Raw genomic sequence first — 17,322 nt, 5'->3', positions numbered from 1 at the left:
AGTATATAAATATGGTAATCATTCAATATCATGTTCAAAATACATCACTAGAGTGACTAGACCATCCTGTATCATCAACTGTACTAAGAATGCCATCAAAGAACAAACAAGATATCAAATGAGTATAATACACTATGTAGTGTATACTATGAAGGTGTATTTTATATGATCTAGTGTATACTTTTATATCAACACTATTGCATCTAATACTCTAGTATGCATACTACAGTAGCTTATACCATTTAGTACACTAGATTCAAGTGCCACAAAGCACCATGGTACTAACATATGTTTTTAAACATGGCACCATGGCAATACTATGAAATTCATTTAAGTAATAAATTAATTATTAAAAGTAATTATTAAGAAATAAGTCACTACAATGGAAAATGATTATAGTAATCATTCATCCATAGTAGCGTATATTAGAGTAGCCTACTATAGTATTGCCATCTGATACCATGAGCTCGAAGCACAAGCTGGTTCCTCAACTTCACTCTTTCCTGAACACACACTGATACTGTACTGTACTGTACATCCAGACAGACACTGCAGATATCGGAATATCTCAGGGCGTCCCCGAAACACGCGTTCAGGGGCGTCGCGTCGGTGAGACCCGTGTGAACCCGCTCACCTGGTGCAGCGTCTCGGCCGGCAGCTGCGACGCCCGGAACAGATCCGCCACTTTCCCCGCCGCCGGTTTGCCGAGGCTGTCGGGCTGACAGAGCGCGTAGAGCCCGGAGTAACATCTCTGCTCACTGTCGCTCAGGGAAAGGAAGGTCCCTCCGGTGCCCGCGGCAGATCCCGGATCCATGCCCGAGCGCGAGCCGCAGACGAACGGCCTCTCCGTGGCCCTGTGGCGGAGGGAGGGAGGCGCGTCACGTCGCGTCCGCTCTGCGGTGCTCTAGTACAGGCACATATTAACACACGCTCACACTGTGAACTCAGATGATGATTTGCTTCCACATCCGACCGCACGGAGGCGCCACACAACCACTCACACTCACTCACACACACACACACACACACACACACACACTCTCTCTCTCACACACACACACACACACACACACACACACACACACACACACACACACACACACACACATTATATTTTTTACGTAAATGTTTAAATTGTGTCAACAATTTAGATTTTAAAAAAATTCAATGCACTTGCTTTCAAAACTAAGATTTATTTCAAATAATGTAGATTGAATATTTACGTTTCTTTTGAAGAATGAGATTTATTTAAACTATTAGGTGTACTATATATATTCACATTATTTAATATTTAATTGATATTTCAATGTATATTCAATATTTGCATTTAAAAACTTAGGCCTATTTTCAATTAAAAAGTTACATTTATATTACATATTTATATTTACATTTTATGTTCAAAGTTTAAAGACTTTGACATTATTTAACATTTTATATTTATATCAAATATTTATATGTACATTTGCATTTAATTTATTATAGTTAATATAATGAAACATTTGTGTCATTTGTTTATCTACTGTTTAATTATTTCATTTTAAACATAGAGTTGCAATTTCAAATGGTAAACTGTATTAATCTATGTATTTGACATGAATCAGGTAAAAAAAAAATCACAGTTATTTTGAATATTTTGGATGAGTCAACTTTGTTGGTCTGTATTAATGACTTCCATTAGAGTTTGAAAAAGATCTTTACTGCCATCTTGTGTCGGGTAAGTGCACTCAGACTAGTGGGGTGATAAATGATCATGAAAAGGTAAGGTTGCATGTTTGAGTTAGTTCACAAACCATCATGAACAGAAGAACAGACACTTCACAGGCCACACAAGAAGAACTGAACCTGTCATAACTTCAGCCACATTGTATTTCTGGTAACTCACAACTGACTACGTTCACACCGCAGTTTTTTGGATTGAAAACCGCATTTACTTACAGGCGTAAGTCTCGAAATGTCCCGTTCACACTTACATTACCGCCTCGATTCGAGTACTGTCTGAAACCGTACTGAGGACTCAAATACAAACCTGACAACCGTATTCTGCACGGTTTCTCGACACCTCGGGTTAGAGCTGCACGATTATGACAAAAATCATAATTGCCGATTATTCCCTTGAAATTGTAATTGCGACTATTAATTACGATTATCACAATTTACATTGAATATATATAGGCATATTATAATACATGTTTACACAAAAATTGTTAACACGCACACAAGTACTGTCCCCCTTTACTTAACATACACATAAATTGTAAGAATGACTCATAGTAAAGAAAAACATTAGGACTATGCTAAAGCAATTAAATAGCAGCAAACTAGTTTTTGTTAATACAATGTTGATATGAGCCACCACAGTCATTTAAAAATATAAAAAATAACACAAAGTGAAAATAAAGTGGCATTTTGGGGTTATGGAAAGGACAGTTACCATTGTAAATACACAATACTAACAAGAACTGTTAATGAAACAGCTCCTGGTCAATAGAAATGAAAATCACACCTGCAAGCAAATCCATCTCAGCTAACACGTGATTTATTGGTATTTTACTTTTATTCCGTGACTTACTAATTTACATTGTAACGACGTTGCATGCTCGTAGTTTCTTTTGCACTTCATACAGTGAAGCGATACACAGCGCGCGCCGCCGCATTTGCGCGTGCAATTGAAGAGTGCGCGCTACGAGCACAGTATAACGGCTGACAGGACAGTAAAGTCCGTTTTTCTGAGGTGAAAGACTTTATTATTTTCACTGTCTGGTATGTCATGTTGTGCTGGGTATTCTGAAGTAGTCGTGATTCGCCTCTCATAACTTAATTAGGCTCTTAACACACACACACACACACACACACACACACAGAGTGGATTTTCTTTTGTAATCGCGGCTTTGAACGATTAGGTAATCGTGGCATCCGTAATCGTAATCGCAATTTGAAATTCGATTAATTGTGCAGCCCTACCTCGGGTCATCTTGGACTTTGCTCAAGTTAATCCATTTTGAGTAGGCCAACTTCATGTTACCTTCCGGAAGATTGATCATCAGTCCCACTATAAAGGAGGAGGCCTAGCTCTTGAGTGTTGACTGAAACTCTCATGTAAACAATAGTTCACTCAGTTAGCAAAGCGTGACATTTTATGACATTTACATTTGACAGACACTTATCTAACAGCTTCATTCTTCTAAAGAAAGTCTCATAGGCTATGACTTTATATCCTGTTTGGAATTTGCTGATGTGGAAAAAGTAATTGAAACGGCACCAAAATCCTATGAAGCACACAGCAGAATTCATGCAAAGCCATTTAAAAAAAATCGAATTAAACCTCTGTAAAATAAGATATATTTCCATGAGTTAGATATTCTGTCTTGTTTTCAGATATCTTGAATTAGGTGTTGTTGTTTTTTTTTTTACTCTGAGTCTGTTGGCAGCGTTGTTTCTTGTTTTAAGCATAAATGTAACAACATTTAGTGAGTTTATGCTTAGAAAATTGCCATGGGCTATAAGAAAAAAACATTATTCAAGATATATTCTCTGAAATGTAATATCTGATGCTATTTTGCTTATCAAATACATGTATCTTGTTGTAAGGTTGTTTATTTTTCCATGACAAAATATTGATTAAGCGAATGATTTATTTTAGTGTTCTACAGCAAGTTACAATATTTGCTTTTATCTAATATTCAGAGTATATATACACCAACCTCAAACTTTTAAATGCTATTTGAAAAGTGTTAGAGTTTTAGAAAGATTTTTTTTAAGCTAATCTCTTATGCTCACCAAGGCTGCATTTCTTTAAACAAAATACAGTAAAAAAAACCAGTATAATATTGTGGACAAAAAGTTTTCAATTCAAAATAAAATATATTCAAATAGAAAACAGATAAAATGTAATTTGTTCCTGTGATCAAAGCTGAATTTTCAGCATCATTACTCCAGTCTTCAGTGTCACATGGTCCTTCAGAAATCATTCTAATATGCTATATATGCGTACTTTTATCGATCGAAAACAGCTGCCTATATGACACTTTTTCAGGATTCTTTGTTGAATAGAAAGTTCAAAAGAACAGCATTTATTTGACAGAAATCTTTTTTAACATTTAAGCCTAAAATTGTCCTTACTGTTACTTTTCATCAGCCGCATAAAAGTATTAATTTCTTTTTCTTTTTAAATACCGACCCTAATATATATATATATATATATATATATATATATATGACACTTGAGGTGTGACAATAAATGAGTAAACCTGGTCTCTTTATTGGGTGACAAATTAACAGCACTGAACGTTTCCTCATCTTGCAGTGTCAGAAGATTGGTTAACCATCAAACTTTTTTCTGGTCTTTTCTGGTCTTGTAGGAAAAGCTTTCATCTCAACAAGCAAAGGAAAGATGCAGAAGAAGAAGCGGTTTGTTTCAATCATCAGGGGTTCACAGAAAGAGCAGCCTTCATCTGAGAACTGATTTCCCTTGTATTTTTAGAAACAGCCCATGTCTGACCCATTCGTGAGTAGGCTCCGCCATCACTTTGAAGTGCTTTTACCGACGGCATTCTCGGAAACGCGTCATAAAAACAAAACAGCGCGACTTTAAACAACAGAAGAAAGTCATAAGTCAAAATGACGTTCAGATTCATGTTGATATCACACATGGTACCGCTGTAAAAAGCCCGTGTTTACATATTGAGACGAGAAGACAGGTATAACAGAAGAAAAAAAAAAACAGCGAGAGGATGAAAACAGTTCAGCGCAGACACATCTGTTGTTATGATGAAGAGAAATCATACGTATTTACGTTCATATGCACTCACAGACCTGAGTGCAAACAGTAGAGCTGTTTACACACTCCCATTATAATTTCACAGCAGAAACAATGCAAGCGAGCCAAGCACGCAGCTCTCCTTTTAAATGTACATTCATGTTTGTAGACTATTAATATATAGGCTATCTCTCTCTCTCTCTCTCTCTCTCTCTCTGTCTGGAGGAAGGTCTAGTCATTGCTTAACCATTAAGCGGCTCAGTCCAGCTCTTTGTAGCCTATCTCATGTTCTGAACGGTTTATAATCTCTGAGCGCTGAATTCAGTGGCATACGTGTTAAAGTTCATCCGGATAGAGAGATGCGAACCGCAGTTCTTCTTCTCATACTCCTGCCGCCCGTGGTAGCCCAAGATCTTTGTAAAGGTAAAACGTCGCAAGAGAAACGGTGTCTGTTTGAGTGAAATTGTTTTCCTGTGATGTTTGCGCCTGCCGAGGGTTGGTCATCTGTTCTCAGGTTTAGATACAGCTGCAGTCATTTTTAATCTCAGTCTTTTTTCACAGTGGAAAGATAACCTGGGGCGTTCTTTGAGCCGCTTGAGAGGCTGAATAGTAGTGGTAGAGATGAATATACTAGAAAATGTATTCGAGTTACAATTGAGAATTTAAAGATAATAATGTCTTTCTTTTTCAGTTTAATTAATAAACTGGAGGATCTCAAAAAAACAAAACAAAAAACATGTCAAGAAAAGATTCTGGGTCGTTTCAGCTCAAACTCAGTACACTGAAATAAGAATTTGAAATTTTTTAAATTTCATGTAGGGCTACACAATATATCGAAATATCAAAAATGTGCATATCGCGATATGAATACTCGCGTCGGTTATGAGAAAATCAAAGAGAATATTACTCGCTGCTCTTGACTGAATAACTTTTATTGCTTTAATAAGAATCAGTGTTTATTTAATTTATCCAGGGAAGACAAAGCAGTTTTATTTTTACATTTGATTATTCAATTTCTGTTTTGTACATTATTGTAACGTATATTGCATTATTTAACGAGTTATCGCACTTTTCTTCAATATCGTGCAGCCCTAATTACAAGCAAAATTTCCCCCACTTCTCATTTTAAAAATCACATTATAATACTTTTTGGGAAAACATCTCGTTGTAGTTACTGTAATGCAAAAATAACAATTATATATGATTTTGTACTGCCTTTTTAAATTTAATGTATTTAAATTGTCTGTAATAAAACCACCTCAAAGTAAAATATCTGTATGCATTATAATGAGAATTTTACAGGAAATGTGCTTAAATGTCATTTAATCAATGCTATCTATTATAGTTTTTATTAATTTTTTGATTAGAATTTATTTTTTATATTTTCTGATTTCATTTTTCTTTTAGTTTTGTTGTTTAATTTTGTTATTTTATTAAGTTTTTAAAATATGTCTACATAATATTAATTCATTAAATGTATTTATTAGTTATTTTAGTACTTCAAGTTACACTGAATGAGATGTCACCTTGTTTTATTCATTTTTTTTATTTTGTTTTACTTAACATTTATTTTGTTTCAACAAAAATGTTGTTTATGGGTTCAGATAAAGTTAACAATAATAATCCTGCATTTAATTCATAAATCATAATGCTCCTAAAATGTGCTTCACTGTCTTTAAACAAAACTTTTTTCACTATTATTTTGTGATGTTTTTGAGATATTCGCCTGGAAAAGGGAACTCAATTCAGGATACATTTGAGGGCAAAGAAGAAAGTGAAACTGTTCAGAGGGAGTGTGAAATTGCAGTGAAATGAAACTTCAAGAGAGTTTAAATAAGGATAAAAAAAGCATAGCTAAAGCGTCTAAACATCCTAAACTTGATTATGCCACTTTGTTGTCTGACCAAAAACACAGACTGGGTTTCTTGTTTGACATCTAAGCTTATCTCATCCTCTTCAGTATCTTGACAAACCACTGAGAAATATAGTGACAAATGAATTCCCAAACGAGGATCTTTTAGGAGGACGGTAAATAAGGACACACACTGCAGAAACCTTATCAGCCCACAAAGAACAGGAAGTACACGGATCCACACAACAACAAAACCAGATGTTTTGTGAATAAACTCTCTCTCTCTCTCTCTGTAGAGAGCAAGGATGGATTCAAAGTCAGACTCAGCATTAGGACGGCCCTCGGAGATAAAGCAGTTGGGTTTGGTTTTGTTTCACCTCTTTTCATTTAGTTTCATAATTTTATTCAGGGATATTGATCTCCTGTGCAGAATGTTAAATAATTAAACATTTTTTCATTCTCTCTCTCTCTCTCAGTATGAGTGGAATAAGAGTGAGATGTTTCTCTTCCGATCTACTCTGGCGTTTGCGATGAGACGAGCAAATCAATCTAGTCAGGACTACAAGTGAGACCGCCACTCTCCCACACACGACATGATGACACACTTAACGAAAGATAATCAACACCAAAACTGGTCAGTCCATGGCTGTTTGTGTGATGACCACTCTGATTGTGATTGAAAACGTGAGCGGAATGGTTTGACCACAGACGTTTAGTAAGAGCTGACGGCTGCGGGAGTCTCTTTGTTAGTCGTGCATGTAGGGGATGGGTCAGATTTTGTCATCACTGTCAGGAATAAATGTCCCGACAAGGCCAGTCAACGGCTGCAACAGTGTGAAACATTGAGGTGCTAAAATGCAACATGGGTTGTTTAGACACAGACAGCCAATCGTAAGCTTCATTAAATATGCATGTGCTTTGCACAGCTAGAGACACTTTCAAATGCTGTGTGCACTTTAAGTACCTGAGGGAAACTGGCAGTATGTTTCAGAGGACTTGAAACAACTAAAGTGAATTATTTGGCAACATGTCTAGATGGAAAAGCAGTTATTAAAACTGGCTTGATTTTTGCATGCTGTACTTGTCATATCAATGTTATTAATCTCATAAATATTCAAATGAGAAAATTCTTTCAGATAAAGCAAGTTTATATTATCTTATATTGCATTGCTTTGCTTCCGCCGCGCTCCATTACTTTGCATTGTTTTATGTTGTAACTTTGCTTGGCATTACATTACATTGCATTATGTTACACTATGACAGAGGGGTTAACAATTTCAGATTAACCAAGATTATGTAATTGTATATTGCTTTGCATTGTATTACTTTGCATTGTTTTGTGTAACGTGTATTTTTATGTAGAAATTACAGAGGTGTTTTCCATTTAAAGCGTGAAATTTTAATATCCGGCAGATTTGGAGCTTGTCTGCCGTTATATTCTACTCACCGCTTATCAGCCATTGGCATCACTGGTAGAGATTTCCTCTGGCTAACATAATTTCTTAGCACAAGGCAGTAATTTGTATCTATTGAGGAACATAGATCATGTACTGTTCCAGTCTTACGTGGTGTGTCCCCCAAGGCTCCAATCACGGCCCTCTCCTCTTTCCAATTTATATGCTTCCCCTTCGGCAAATAATTTGATGGCACGTGTTCAGATTCCATTGCTACGCTGCTGACACACAAATCTATATCAGCTTCCAGGCCAGAAAAGCATTTCAACAGCCTTCCTTATCTTCTTGCCTTTGTTGTTTTTCCAGTTACTTTTCTTTTTCTCACTTAGGAATTTGAACAAACTCCTAACCCTAAGTAGCAAACTTTGCCATTTTTCTCATCCCACTCTGTTTTCCCTAGGATGTCAATGATTTGTACTGAGACGTATGATTTTCGCCTAGTGCGTTTAAAACTCCCCCCCAAAAAAATCCCAGCGTTACGAGACGGCAATGAAGCTTTACGCTCAGTGTGATACAGTTATTTATATCACATATTAATCATTTGACAGATAATTCAAAGAAGCTTTCAAATGACATTAATTAAGATTATATTAAGAGATAAATTATGTGCTTTAAAATTAAATCTGACAAAATATCACATATCAGGTAACGCTGCAGTGTACGCTGAATCTACATTTTCTCCTAATGAGGTATGATGTGCATTAAGTAGATATAATTTTGTGTAATGACGGATTATTACCAAAGCACTGTAATCTAGCAGTAATTTTACACATTTAATATTAACAGTGATCATACAGGTGAAAAGAGAAATGCATGATGCAATTTTAGGACTGTCCTGTTTTACTGGATTAAATGTTTTCCCCCTTAATTATATTCATGCAATTGAGCCGCTCTCAGTTGTAGGGAAAGCAAGTCTGATTAGTTTTACGGGTGTAATTACGGGCCGATATAAATGCTAATGGGTCAAGGGAAATCAATTGCGGTTAACCTTTCCCAGCCAGATATCGGCCCCTAACGATTGTGAAATCTCACAGCTGAAGTGTTGCAGAGATGCTTGAGGCTTGTTTATGAGAGAACAGCAGTATTGATTGATGCCGGGACACTGGATAGGGAGCGTGTGGTTCTTTTGCAGCATCATGTTACAATGATGAGACGCCTGCGTCTGCTTGATTCTTACTGGCTGCATCCAGTATACAACCGGGAAACTAAGTCTACTGACATTATGTGATTTACTGATTTATTGGCAATTATTTTATTAATAACTAAGCATTCTTAAAAGAAAATACTTTTTTTTTATTTACTTGAGAAGCAAAACTGCATCAAATAGTAAGACTTCAGAGAATATATATACTAACGTTCAAAATGTTGGGATAAGAGCAGCATTTCTTTGAACAAAAATAATTTAATATATTAACTGTTTTCTATTTAAATATATTTTAAAAATGTAATTTATTCCTGTGATCAAAGCTGAATTTTCAGCATCATTCCTCCAGTCTTCAGTGTCACATGATCCTTCATTAATCATTCTGATATGATGATTTGATGCTCAAAAAACATTCTGATTATCATCATATCATATTATGTTGAAATTGGCAAATAAATATTCTTTAAAAGTATTTATTGACATATTTGGACATAAATAGGAAATTTGGGACATGTTAAAGGGCTCATCCTTTAAAAAAATAAAATAATTATATATATATATATATATATATATATATATATATATCCAATAGGATTTAGCATCACAGTTACACAGGTGATATTAGTAGAAGGGACAATCTTATTATTAAGACAGAACATTTGATCAAATCAAAGTCATCAATTTTTTCTTTGTTTTCCCAGACTGTAAATTTTAAATGTTTGTGACTGCTAAAAGTTAACTTTGTCAACTTTTAGAAGTAGCCTACACTAGATGAGTATACTAATTAGATTTAAAACATGAAAAAACAATTAGTTAACAAACACAAACAATTACGAAACAAAACATTTAAAATATATTTAAAATATATCCTCTAAAAAAAGCCTGATAATCTCACGCAATTTTACACTAATCAGACATATTAGGTTTAAAACATGAAAAAAATAGTTAAGAAACAGTTAATAAACACAAAATTCTAAATTTATATAAAAAAACCTTATCTCACACAAATTTTCTTTTCATATCAATGATAAAAATGTTGTTGTTTTTTGCTGTGTAAGTTTATATGTGTTTGTGTGAGACTGTTTGATCATTTCCAGTGCATTTTCTATGCCCTCTATTTTTTTCCAAAATCACCACATAACAAACACCAGCCACACCATTAGCCTCACAAAAATAATGTTTTTTTTTCCCTCATTTAAATAATCCTTTCCAGTATTGCAAACATACTGGTGTGCAATGATACGCAAAGAGTGTCGTTCGTGTTCGTGGTGACGTCGCCGGATGATCCAACCCGACTGATCCCTAAAGAACAAGTGGAGCAAGCAGTGAGGTGAGTCAATGCTGTGCTGCAGGTTATAGGTTTAGGATTTATGTGCAGATCGCTCACTAACTGGTAGACTGCACATGGGCATCAACGTGACATGCTATTGCAAAATTGACGGCTGTTTTAAACACTCCATTGAGTCGCCTTGCTGAATGCTTACTATACAAGCAGCTATCCTTGAGCGCTTAACTGTATTTAATGTGCACTTGTAGTGTATATCTGCTTTTGTAGATAATATAATATTTAATATTTTATGAATTAAACAGCTCGTGACATACTTTATCACCAGACAAAAAAAAAACAACCTGTTAAACATGAACAAGTATTTTGCAGTCATTTAAGACATTTTTCCTTATATAGAACCATAAAGCGTTCTTTAAAATCGAGTCATGAAACCTAGGGTTTTGATTAGAACCTCATTGAAACTTTTTTTCCTAAGAGTGTATAGCGGCTAATGAATCGGATGTCTCGCACCTTCACTTCCGTCTTGCAAAATAAGGTGGATAGGTCATCTAGATCTGTGATGATTATCCTTTGGCTTGCCAGATTCCCTAACACATGATTTATGATTCCAGGTTGAGTAAGCATCGCATAAACAATGCGTTCCTGCTATCGGACACGACCCTGGAGTTCGTGGGAATCCCGCCGACGCTGGCGGCCCCGATCACATACGACACTCCTCCATGGTTCATCGTGTTTGGTGTGGTCATGGGTGCTGTGGCAGTAGGGCTCATAGCTTTACTGATGTCTACAGTTAGCAAACGACGACGGTCAGTAATGTTCTTTTGGCAGACGATTTCATTGAAATTATTAACATCCATCACAGGTGATAACCACACATTTAATCTCCTGTGCCCACAAGTGATCAGATTTTGTCTAAGCTTTCGTATATATGTGTGATCACATTACAGCAGAGCAAACTAAACTAAATGTTAAACTGTCCTTTCTCATATGTACTGTATAGACCTTATGTAGATCCGGCCCTTTTTCAGCACTGCGCTCGTTGTGTTCTGTCTTCCGGTTTGTATTTCAACTGCATGAAGGTGAGAGCTTACGGAGTTATGAATGAACCGCTTGTCTTAAAATCTTCCCGGTTTACTGACATTTGTTATGACATCCGTTTCAAACATTACACAGCTCATGATAACTCTAATTAACTCTAGAATAAGTAAATCCACTTCACTAGCTAATTACTCTTCGACAGCAATGCCATAGAAATATACAGAGCTACGGCAAAAACAAGTTTAAAGACAAAATTCTATGCATAAGGTCTATACAGTTTTTCCCCCAAGTTTTAAGTTGTCATTTTATACCAAAATATTTGGTTGCAGTTGTTCATTTCTGTTTCAACTCTACCATTATAAAATGTGGGGCTGGTAAAATGTTTTAATGCGTCATGTTTAGAGGTGTGAAAATGAAAGTCGATGATCCCTGTGTAAAACTGTTGGATGTCTTCAAGGCTTTGTTTACTTTACACCTACTATTAAGAAAGTAATATCTTAATAGATCGGAAAAGATAGATCGGATCACAAGCAGACGAGGGAGAAACAAACCCGTTAACACCTGGTGTTTTAATCAGTCTCTTTTGTCCACTTTCAACCACTTCTGTGCTGAAATCTTCGAGGGGAGGGTCTATGGGTGGGTAAATGTGTCAGGGTTTGTGTAGGTGGAAGTAGCAAGGACTCAAGTGCAGGACAATGGGTTTTTATTAAGTATAAAATTAAAACAAAAACAAACAAAAACTATCCCGAGGGGGAAAAGCAAGACTTAGCAGGATACAAAAAACATGAGGGTACCTTAGACGACAAACCAGGTGTGCGTTTCCCGAAAGCATCGTTAGCCAACTATGGTCGCAAGTTCCATCGTTATCGGTAGTTGAACGAGTCAGTGTTTCCCGAAACCATCGTTCCAACGAACATTGGCAAACAGCATTGCAAAGGTGTGTGGTTGAAACGACAGCTCTCGAGCTGTGGTTAGAAGCATAGTTTTTTAGATTGCATGACATGTGGACTTGAGCGTATCTTGAGCAAAATAAGCAAGCTGACATTCAGTAAGATCCTGATCCTGTGTATTTTATTTAGAATACATACAAATGTCATTTACATCTTTGAGTTTGTCAAGATTTAAAGTACTGTTTTTGAAGATTGCGCATGCTCGTGCGAACGTGCTCTATTATATAAGAACGAGCCTATGATTGAATCTGGAAATAAAGCAAAATAATCGAGAAGAATGAGAAATAATCCTCAGATGCCATGTCTTTAATTTATATCAAAACATCTAGCATTAATTCGATCTCAAACAGTTTCATTAAAAGAAGTTATTACTCAACCACCTGCGTGCCGACATAAACCAACGTGATTGACGGACCACTTTGCGACAATACGTTTTTGGGAAACAGTCGGGACTAGCTAGTTGATTTCTTCAACGATGCATCATACTATGGTAGCGAAGCATCGAGTTTCGTCGTTGTACGTCTTGTTTTGTTGGGGCACATGGTTGGTGATTGTGTTTGTGCTCATGTGTTTGTCACGTTTGGTGTGAGCACATGTATTGTCATGTTTCCCTGTGCCATGTGCTCTCCTGTCGATTGTCCTGTCCATCTTGTTACCTGATTATTGGTTGATTTGCCCCACCTGTCCTCCCTCATTACCTGCTTTGTTTGCTCTCCCTAATTATTCTCCTTGTGTTTTCAGTCTTGTGCTGGGGTGTGTTTCCCATGAACACGCTGCTAATGAAAACACTCATAGGCCACGTGTTCACACAAAACATAACAACATGAAAGCACACAGCCAGTGAAAAACACAAGCTGCAACACAGCACAACACAAAACATGACATGAAAGCACATGAAACAAGGCACACGTACAGACAAGACAAAACAGGAGTGTCAGGGCTCTGTCACAACACCAAGAAATAGACTAGACAGAAGTGACTCTTTTTCCAGATCTTTCGATCTGATGGACGAAATAAGCTCACGTAATTTACATATTAACACGACCGGAGACGACGGAAAAACATATGGAGAGCCGCAGCTTTCATTTCTGCTTTGATAGCCGCAAGACCAGTAGAGCGCTTTGAGTGTGTGTTAGAAATCAGGAATGGTGTGAGAATAGTGCCTGGTACATTTTCGTCTTCAAATCAAACTTGGGTCTTCAGCCAAAAAAGTTTAAATCCCATCTGTCTAGCGCGCTTCCCATGTTTACGCATTATGTCAGTAGACGGAGAGTAGACAGTGTTTTGTGGCTGTTTGAACACATTCGACCACATGAGTGTTTACACTAAGAATGCGATCCGGTAGAATGTGTTTTCGACTAACTCTGGAAGTGGTTGAAAGTGGACAAGCTCAAAACGTTTTAGACCACGTTTACACCTGTATTTAGTGTCGTCCACTCGTGATCCGATCAACCGAAACACATCTTAAAGGTTGTATCAGCGATTTCAGGCCCAAAAAAGGCCCAAACATAAATGATCACATTCATCTAATCTTTCCTAACGATCCGCTAGATGCCCGCCCCATAAGCAGGCCGTCAAAAAAACGTGTCTCAGCCAGCGTCTATCAACGAACAAGAGAAATTGAACATGCCTGAGTCAATCCTCAAGAGGAGGAGGAGGATTAGGAAGAGGGAATACCATTGTGTTTATTCCAAGACACAAAAAGTGCTGACTTTTTTGGATGTGAACTGTGTGTGAAAATATCTTTCTTGAAAAAAAATGATTGAAGCTCATCAGTTCAATTTCTCTTGTTCGTTGATAGACGCTGGCTTCTACTTCAACTCCGACTTCGCGTGCAGCCGTGCACGAGCACAATACCTCACAACACCCACCCCAGTCAGTGATTGGTTGGAACACTATTTATTTTGGTTTCGGGTGGTTGGTGGAACCAATTGTTTTTGTGTGCAGATCCCAGAGCCCAGGCTGCCTACAGAGACGCGTTTTTTTGACAGCCTGCTTATGGGGCGGGCAGCTAGCGGATGGTTAGGAAAGATTAGATGAATGTGGTAATTTATGTTTGGGCCTTTTTTGGGCCTGAAATCGCTGATAAAACCTTTAATACCGGGTGTAAACATGGCCTTAGATACCAACATACCTTGATGTTACCATCCCTGTATTCTGATCTGACCTGTTTATGATGCTTTACCCACCACAGAGCCAAAGACAAAGCTGCTGGTTTTGCAGAAGAGGATGGGGGAATAGTCAAAGAGAACGGAACCACACTTTCAAGCCTTAAAGGGGAAGATGGTGTCTATAACCAAGCGTTCTCAAACGACGGCCGCTTCACCCAGCTGTAGACACAGAGAAAAAGTAAAGCCATTCAGTATCACATAACCTCTAAAATGCTTCAGATATCCCAAAGAATTAAATTAATTTATTCCCCTTTTTCCTACGCCCCATGATGCTTTGCACAAATTATGGGAGTAACTTCCATTTAACTGTAAACAATCAGCGAAAGATTCGATCTATGAATGTAATAAGCATTTTCAAAAACTGGGTAAAATGAGATGACGTTATTCTACACACGCTTTAACCACTGAACAATAAAAGGACATTTAATAGTGTAAAAGCATTAACAAATTACTCCAACAGACCATGAATAAATATCACTGTAGTAATATATGTCTGTATTATCTAACATACGTTGCCTTAATCAAAAATGTTCATTAACTGGAACATTCAGAGATAATTCAAATTGACTTCCGTCATTGCGATAGACAATGAATATTTTATTGACCTGGTCTAGAAACATTCCGGTAAACATTGCTAATAATAATATAAGATTAGAAGCGAAAAGAGGAGACAATTACATTTGAAAGCATCCATGTGAAAACAAACCTGAAAAGATACGTGAGGATTTGAGGAGAAAAAATTCTTTGTGCATTTCAGTGAATTATCAATGAGGTATATCGTAAATTAAATCGGGAGAGCAGATCATAAATGCACAGTATATGTTATCCTTTTTCATACTGTTACAGCGGAATATAAAGGAAAAAAGAAAATAATCAGGAGGGAAAAAATCCAGCGACTGTAAAAGAGTTCTTGACAGATATTCTTGTTATACTGTGTCACATTGAAGTCTGAAAATAGAAAATTGTACAGCTCATTCAGTCAAACTGACGGATAAGGATTATTTGTGGAGCAACCTAATGGTTGGAAATGATTTGTTTCAGTCTTTTGAGTGGAACTTCCCCAAACTGGAAGTGCCTTCCATAATCTAAAACACAGTGGGTTTTCATGGTAATGTTTTGCAAACGTCATTAAAGACCAGATAACTTTGTATGAACATTGTATTAACGTTACTGAACGAATGTTTGTTCATAACTTTGAGAGAACCTTGCCGGAAGGTTCTGGAACTTTGTGTGTTCTGTGTCCCTGTTAGCTGGGTGTTAGTTTCAAGGCTGACAGATCAATATACTAGTGTACTACTAAAAGCTGACAAACATTTTTAAAATAATTTTTTTTGCAATATGTCCTGCCCTCAATGTCCAGTTCAAATAGAAAATGAACCCAGGCAAAAAAAAAAAAAAAAAAAAAGTGCTCATCAAAGCATTTCATGAGGTTTTTAATTTAGCTGACAATGTAATCCATAGCAAATGCTGACGCCTGAATTATGCTCTCATCTGCCTGTTTATTCAGCAACATTGTTTAATGAATTATTAGGGAGAATCAATAATTTATGAAAATATGATACGCTTCCACACAGTAACAGATTAGGCAATTTTCTAGTGTCAAAAACAAGCGTTTTTTTTTTTACCCTTACGATATGTGGGTTTGTGCATCCATCACACTTCAACTACTTTAATAGATTTGATCCTCCGCTGAGTGAGAAAGAAGATTGAAGAATATTAAGAAGATCTCCCTGAGGAATATTAGATGTTGAACTTCTGAGAACGTTTTTATCTTGAGATTTACGGCACGCTCTTCCACTAATTGGATCCTCCATCTTCAGGAGCCGCACGCAGGGCTACAGTCGCAGGGAGATATTGGACCGATATCACAAGAAAGCTCATTATTGTATTGATGCCCTGTAAGAATACAGAGACCAATACAATAGATCATCACTAGAGTCCTACTGCCGAATTTAATAAGTTCTTGAGGTTGTGGTTAATGAACTCGGCTGCTAACTAAAAGGGCGAAGGTTCAAACCCTGAATTTGTAATAGCTAAACTTGTTTAATGTTGTCATTTTTAGTTAGGATACCCACTGAAGCATACACTATCTTTGTTCTGACAGCAATTAAAATGTAAATACTTGCATGTATAACTTTAGAAAAACAATGAAATATTTAGTGGGGTTCATACAATGTTGAATATATGGAATTTATTTAACATTTCATTTTGTATTAAAACGCCTTTATTTTATGTTTTTACATGTGATTTTATGTTTTATGTATGGTTAGACTGGTCACAATAGTTTGCTTTTATCATAAACATCAGTGTGTTTCGCTTACATTTTATACTTGTAGAGCTTTAATGATGAATAACTTCCACCAAATGACTTTAATTTAATTGCACATCCCATCTGGATTTCATTTACGAATAAATTTACCATGAAAAAGTCTCTCCATCATGTATGATCCCGCTATGTTTCTCCATATTGAATACCACAATGCTTCTCCATCCATATTGAAGTTTTCCATCATGTCTTACATTTTTGTTTTAATGCATTTGGCAGATGCTTTTATCCAAAGTGATTTAGACTGATTTTTATCTGCTGGGAATCGAACCTCGGCGTTGCTATCGCTTGCTCTAGTGTTGCATTTGTACGTCTCTAAGGTTGTTCATATACTGTACAGTGC

The 17,322-nt window shown here is 36.6% G+C and overlaps 2 protein-coding genes across 4 annotated transcripts in view; one reads left to right on the top strand and one right to left on the bottom strand.

The window, feature by feature from the left end:
• reps2 (RALBP1 associated Eps domain containing 2) overlaps nucleotides 1-14,794 on the bottom strand; it is a 62,429-nt gene extending 47,635 nt beyond the window's left edge. The window contains exon 1 of one of the 3 annotated variants that reach the window (XM_077218602.1): nucleotides 14,650-14,794. Coding sequence is in view for 2 of the 3 variants with exons in the window: in XM_077218601.1 (XP_077074716.1) it covers nucleotides 635-814 (180 nt within the window). In the remaining variant the exon portion in view is untranslated. Of the gene's footprint in view, nucleotides 1-634; nucleotides 975-14,649 lie in introns of those variants that run through there. The other 2 variants (XM_077218601.1, XM_077218600.1) reach the window with 2 other exon arrangements.
• cltrn (collectrin, amino acid transport regulator) lies at nucleotides 5,022-17,081 on the top strand. Its single transcript, XM_077218618.1, has 6 exons — nucleotides 5,022-5,179; nucleotides 6,905-6,963; nucleotides 7,085-7,173; nucleotides 10,420-10,536; nucleotides 11,106-11,300; nucleotides 14,677-17,081. Exons 1-6 carry the CDS (start codon nucleotides 5,116-5,118, stop codon nucleotides 14,816-14,818), a joined length of 666 nt encoding a protein of 221 aa, XP_077074733.1. The 5' UTR covers nucleotides 5,022-5,115; the 3' UTR covers nucleotides 14,819-17,081.
• Nucleotides 17,082-17,322: the final 241 nt, after the last annotated feature.

This window comes from Siphateles boraxobius, unplaced genomic scaffold, assembly GCF_051911475.1.
Source record: "Siphateles boraxobius isolate OS27281-9 unplaced genomic scaffold, OSU_SipBor_1 77, whole genome shotgun sequence".
Classification (NCBI taxonomy): domain Eukaryota; kingdom Metazoa; phylum Chordata; class Actinopteri; order Cypriniformes; family Leuciscidae; genus Siphateles; species Siphateles boraxobius.
The sequence above is the reverse complement of the archived record's forward strand: the minus strand, read 5'-3'. Positions and strand labels throughout refer to the sequence as shown.

Bases quoted from the DNA above. Each gene is read 5' to 3' on its own strand.
- cltrn (XM_077218618.1), top strand. From the start codon at position 5,116: ATGCGAACCGCAGTTCTTCTTCTCATACTCCTGCCGCCCGTGGTAGCC. The intron at 7,174-10,419 runs GTGAGACCGCCA...AATCCTTTCCAG, and splicing joins CAATCTAGTCAGGACTACAA to TATTGCAAACATACTGGTGT. The intron at 10,537-11,105 runs GTGAGTCAATGC...TTATGATTCCAG, and splicing joins CAAGTGGAGCAAGCAGTGAG to GTTGAGTAAGCATCGCATAA.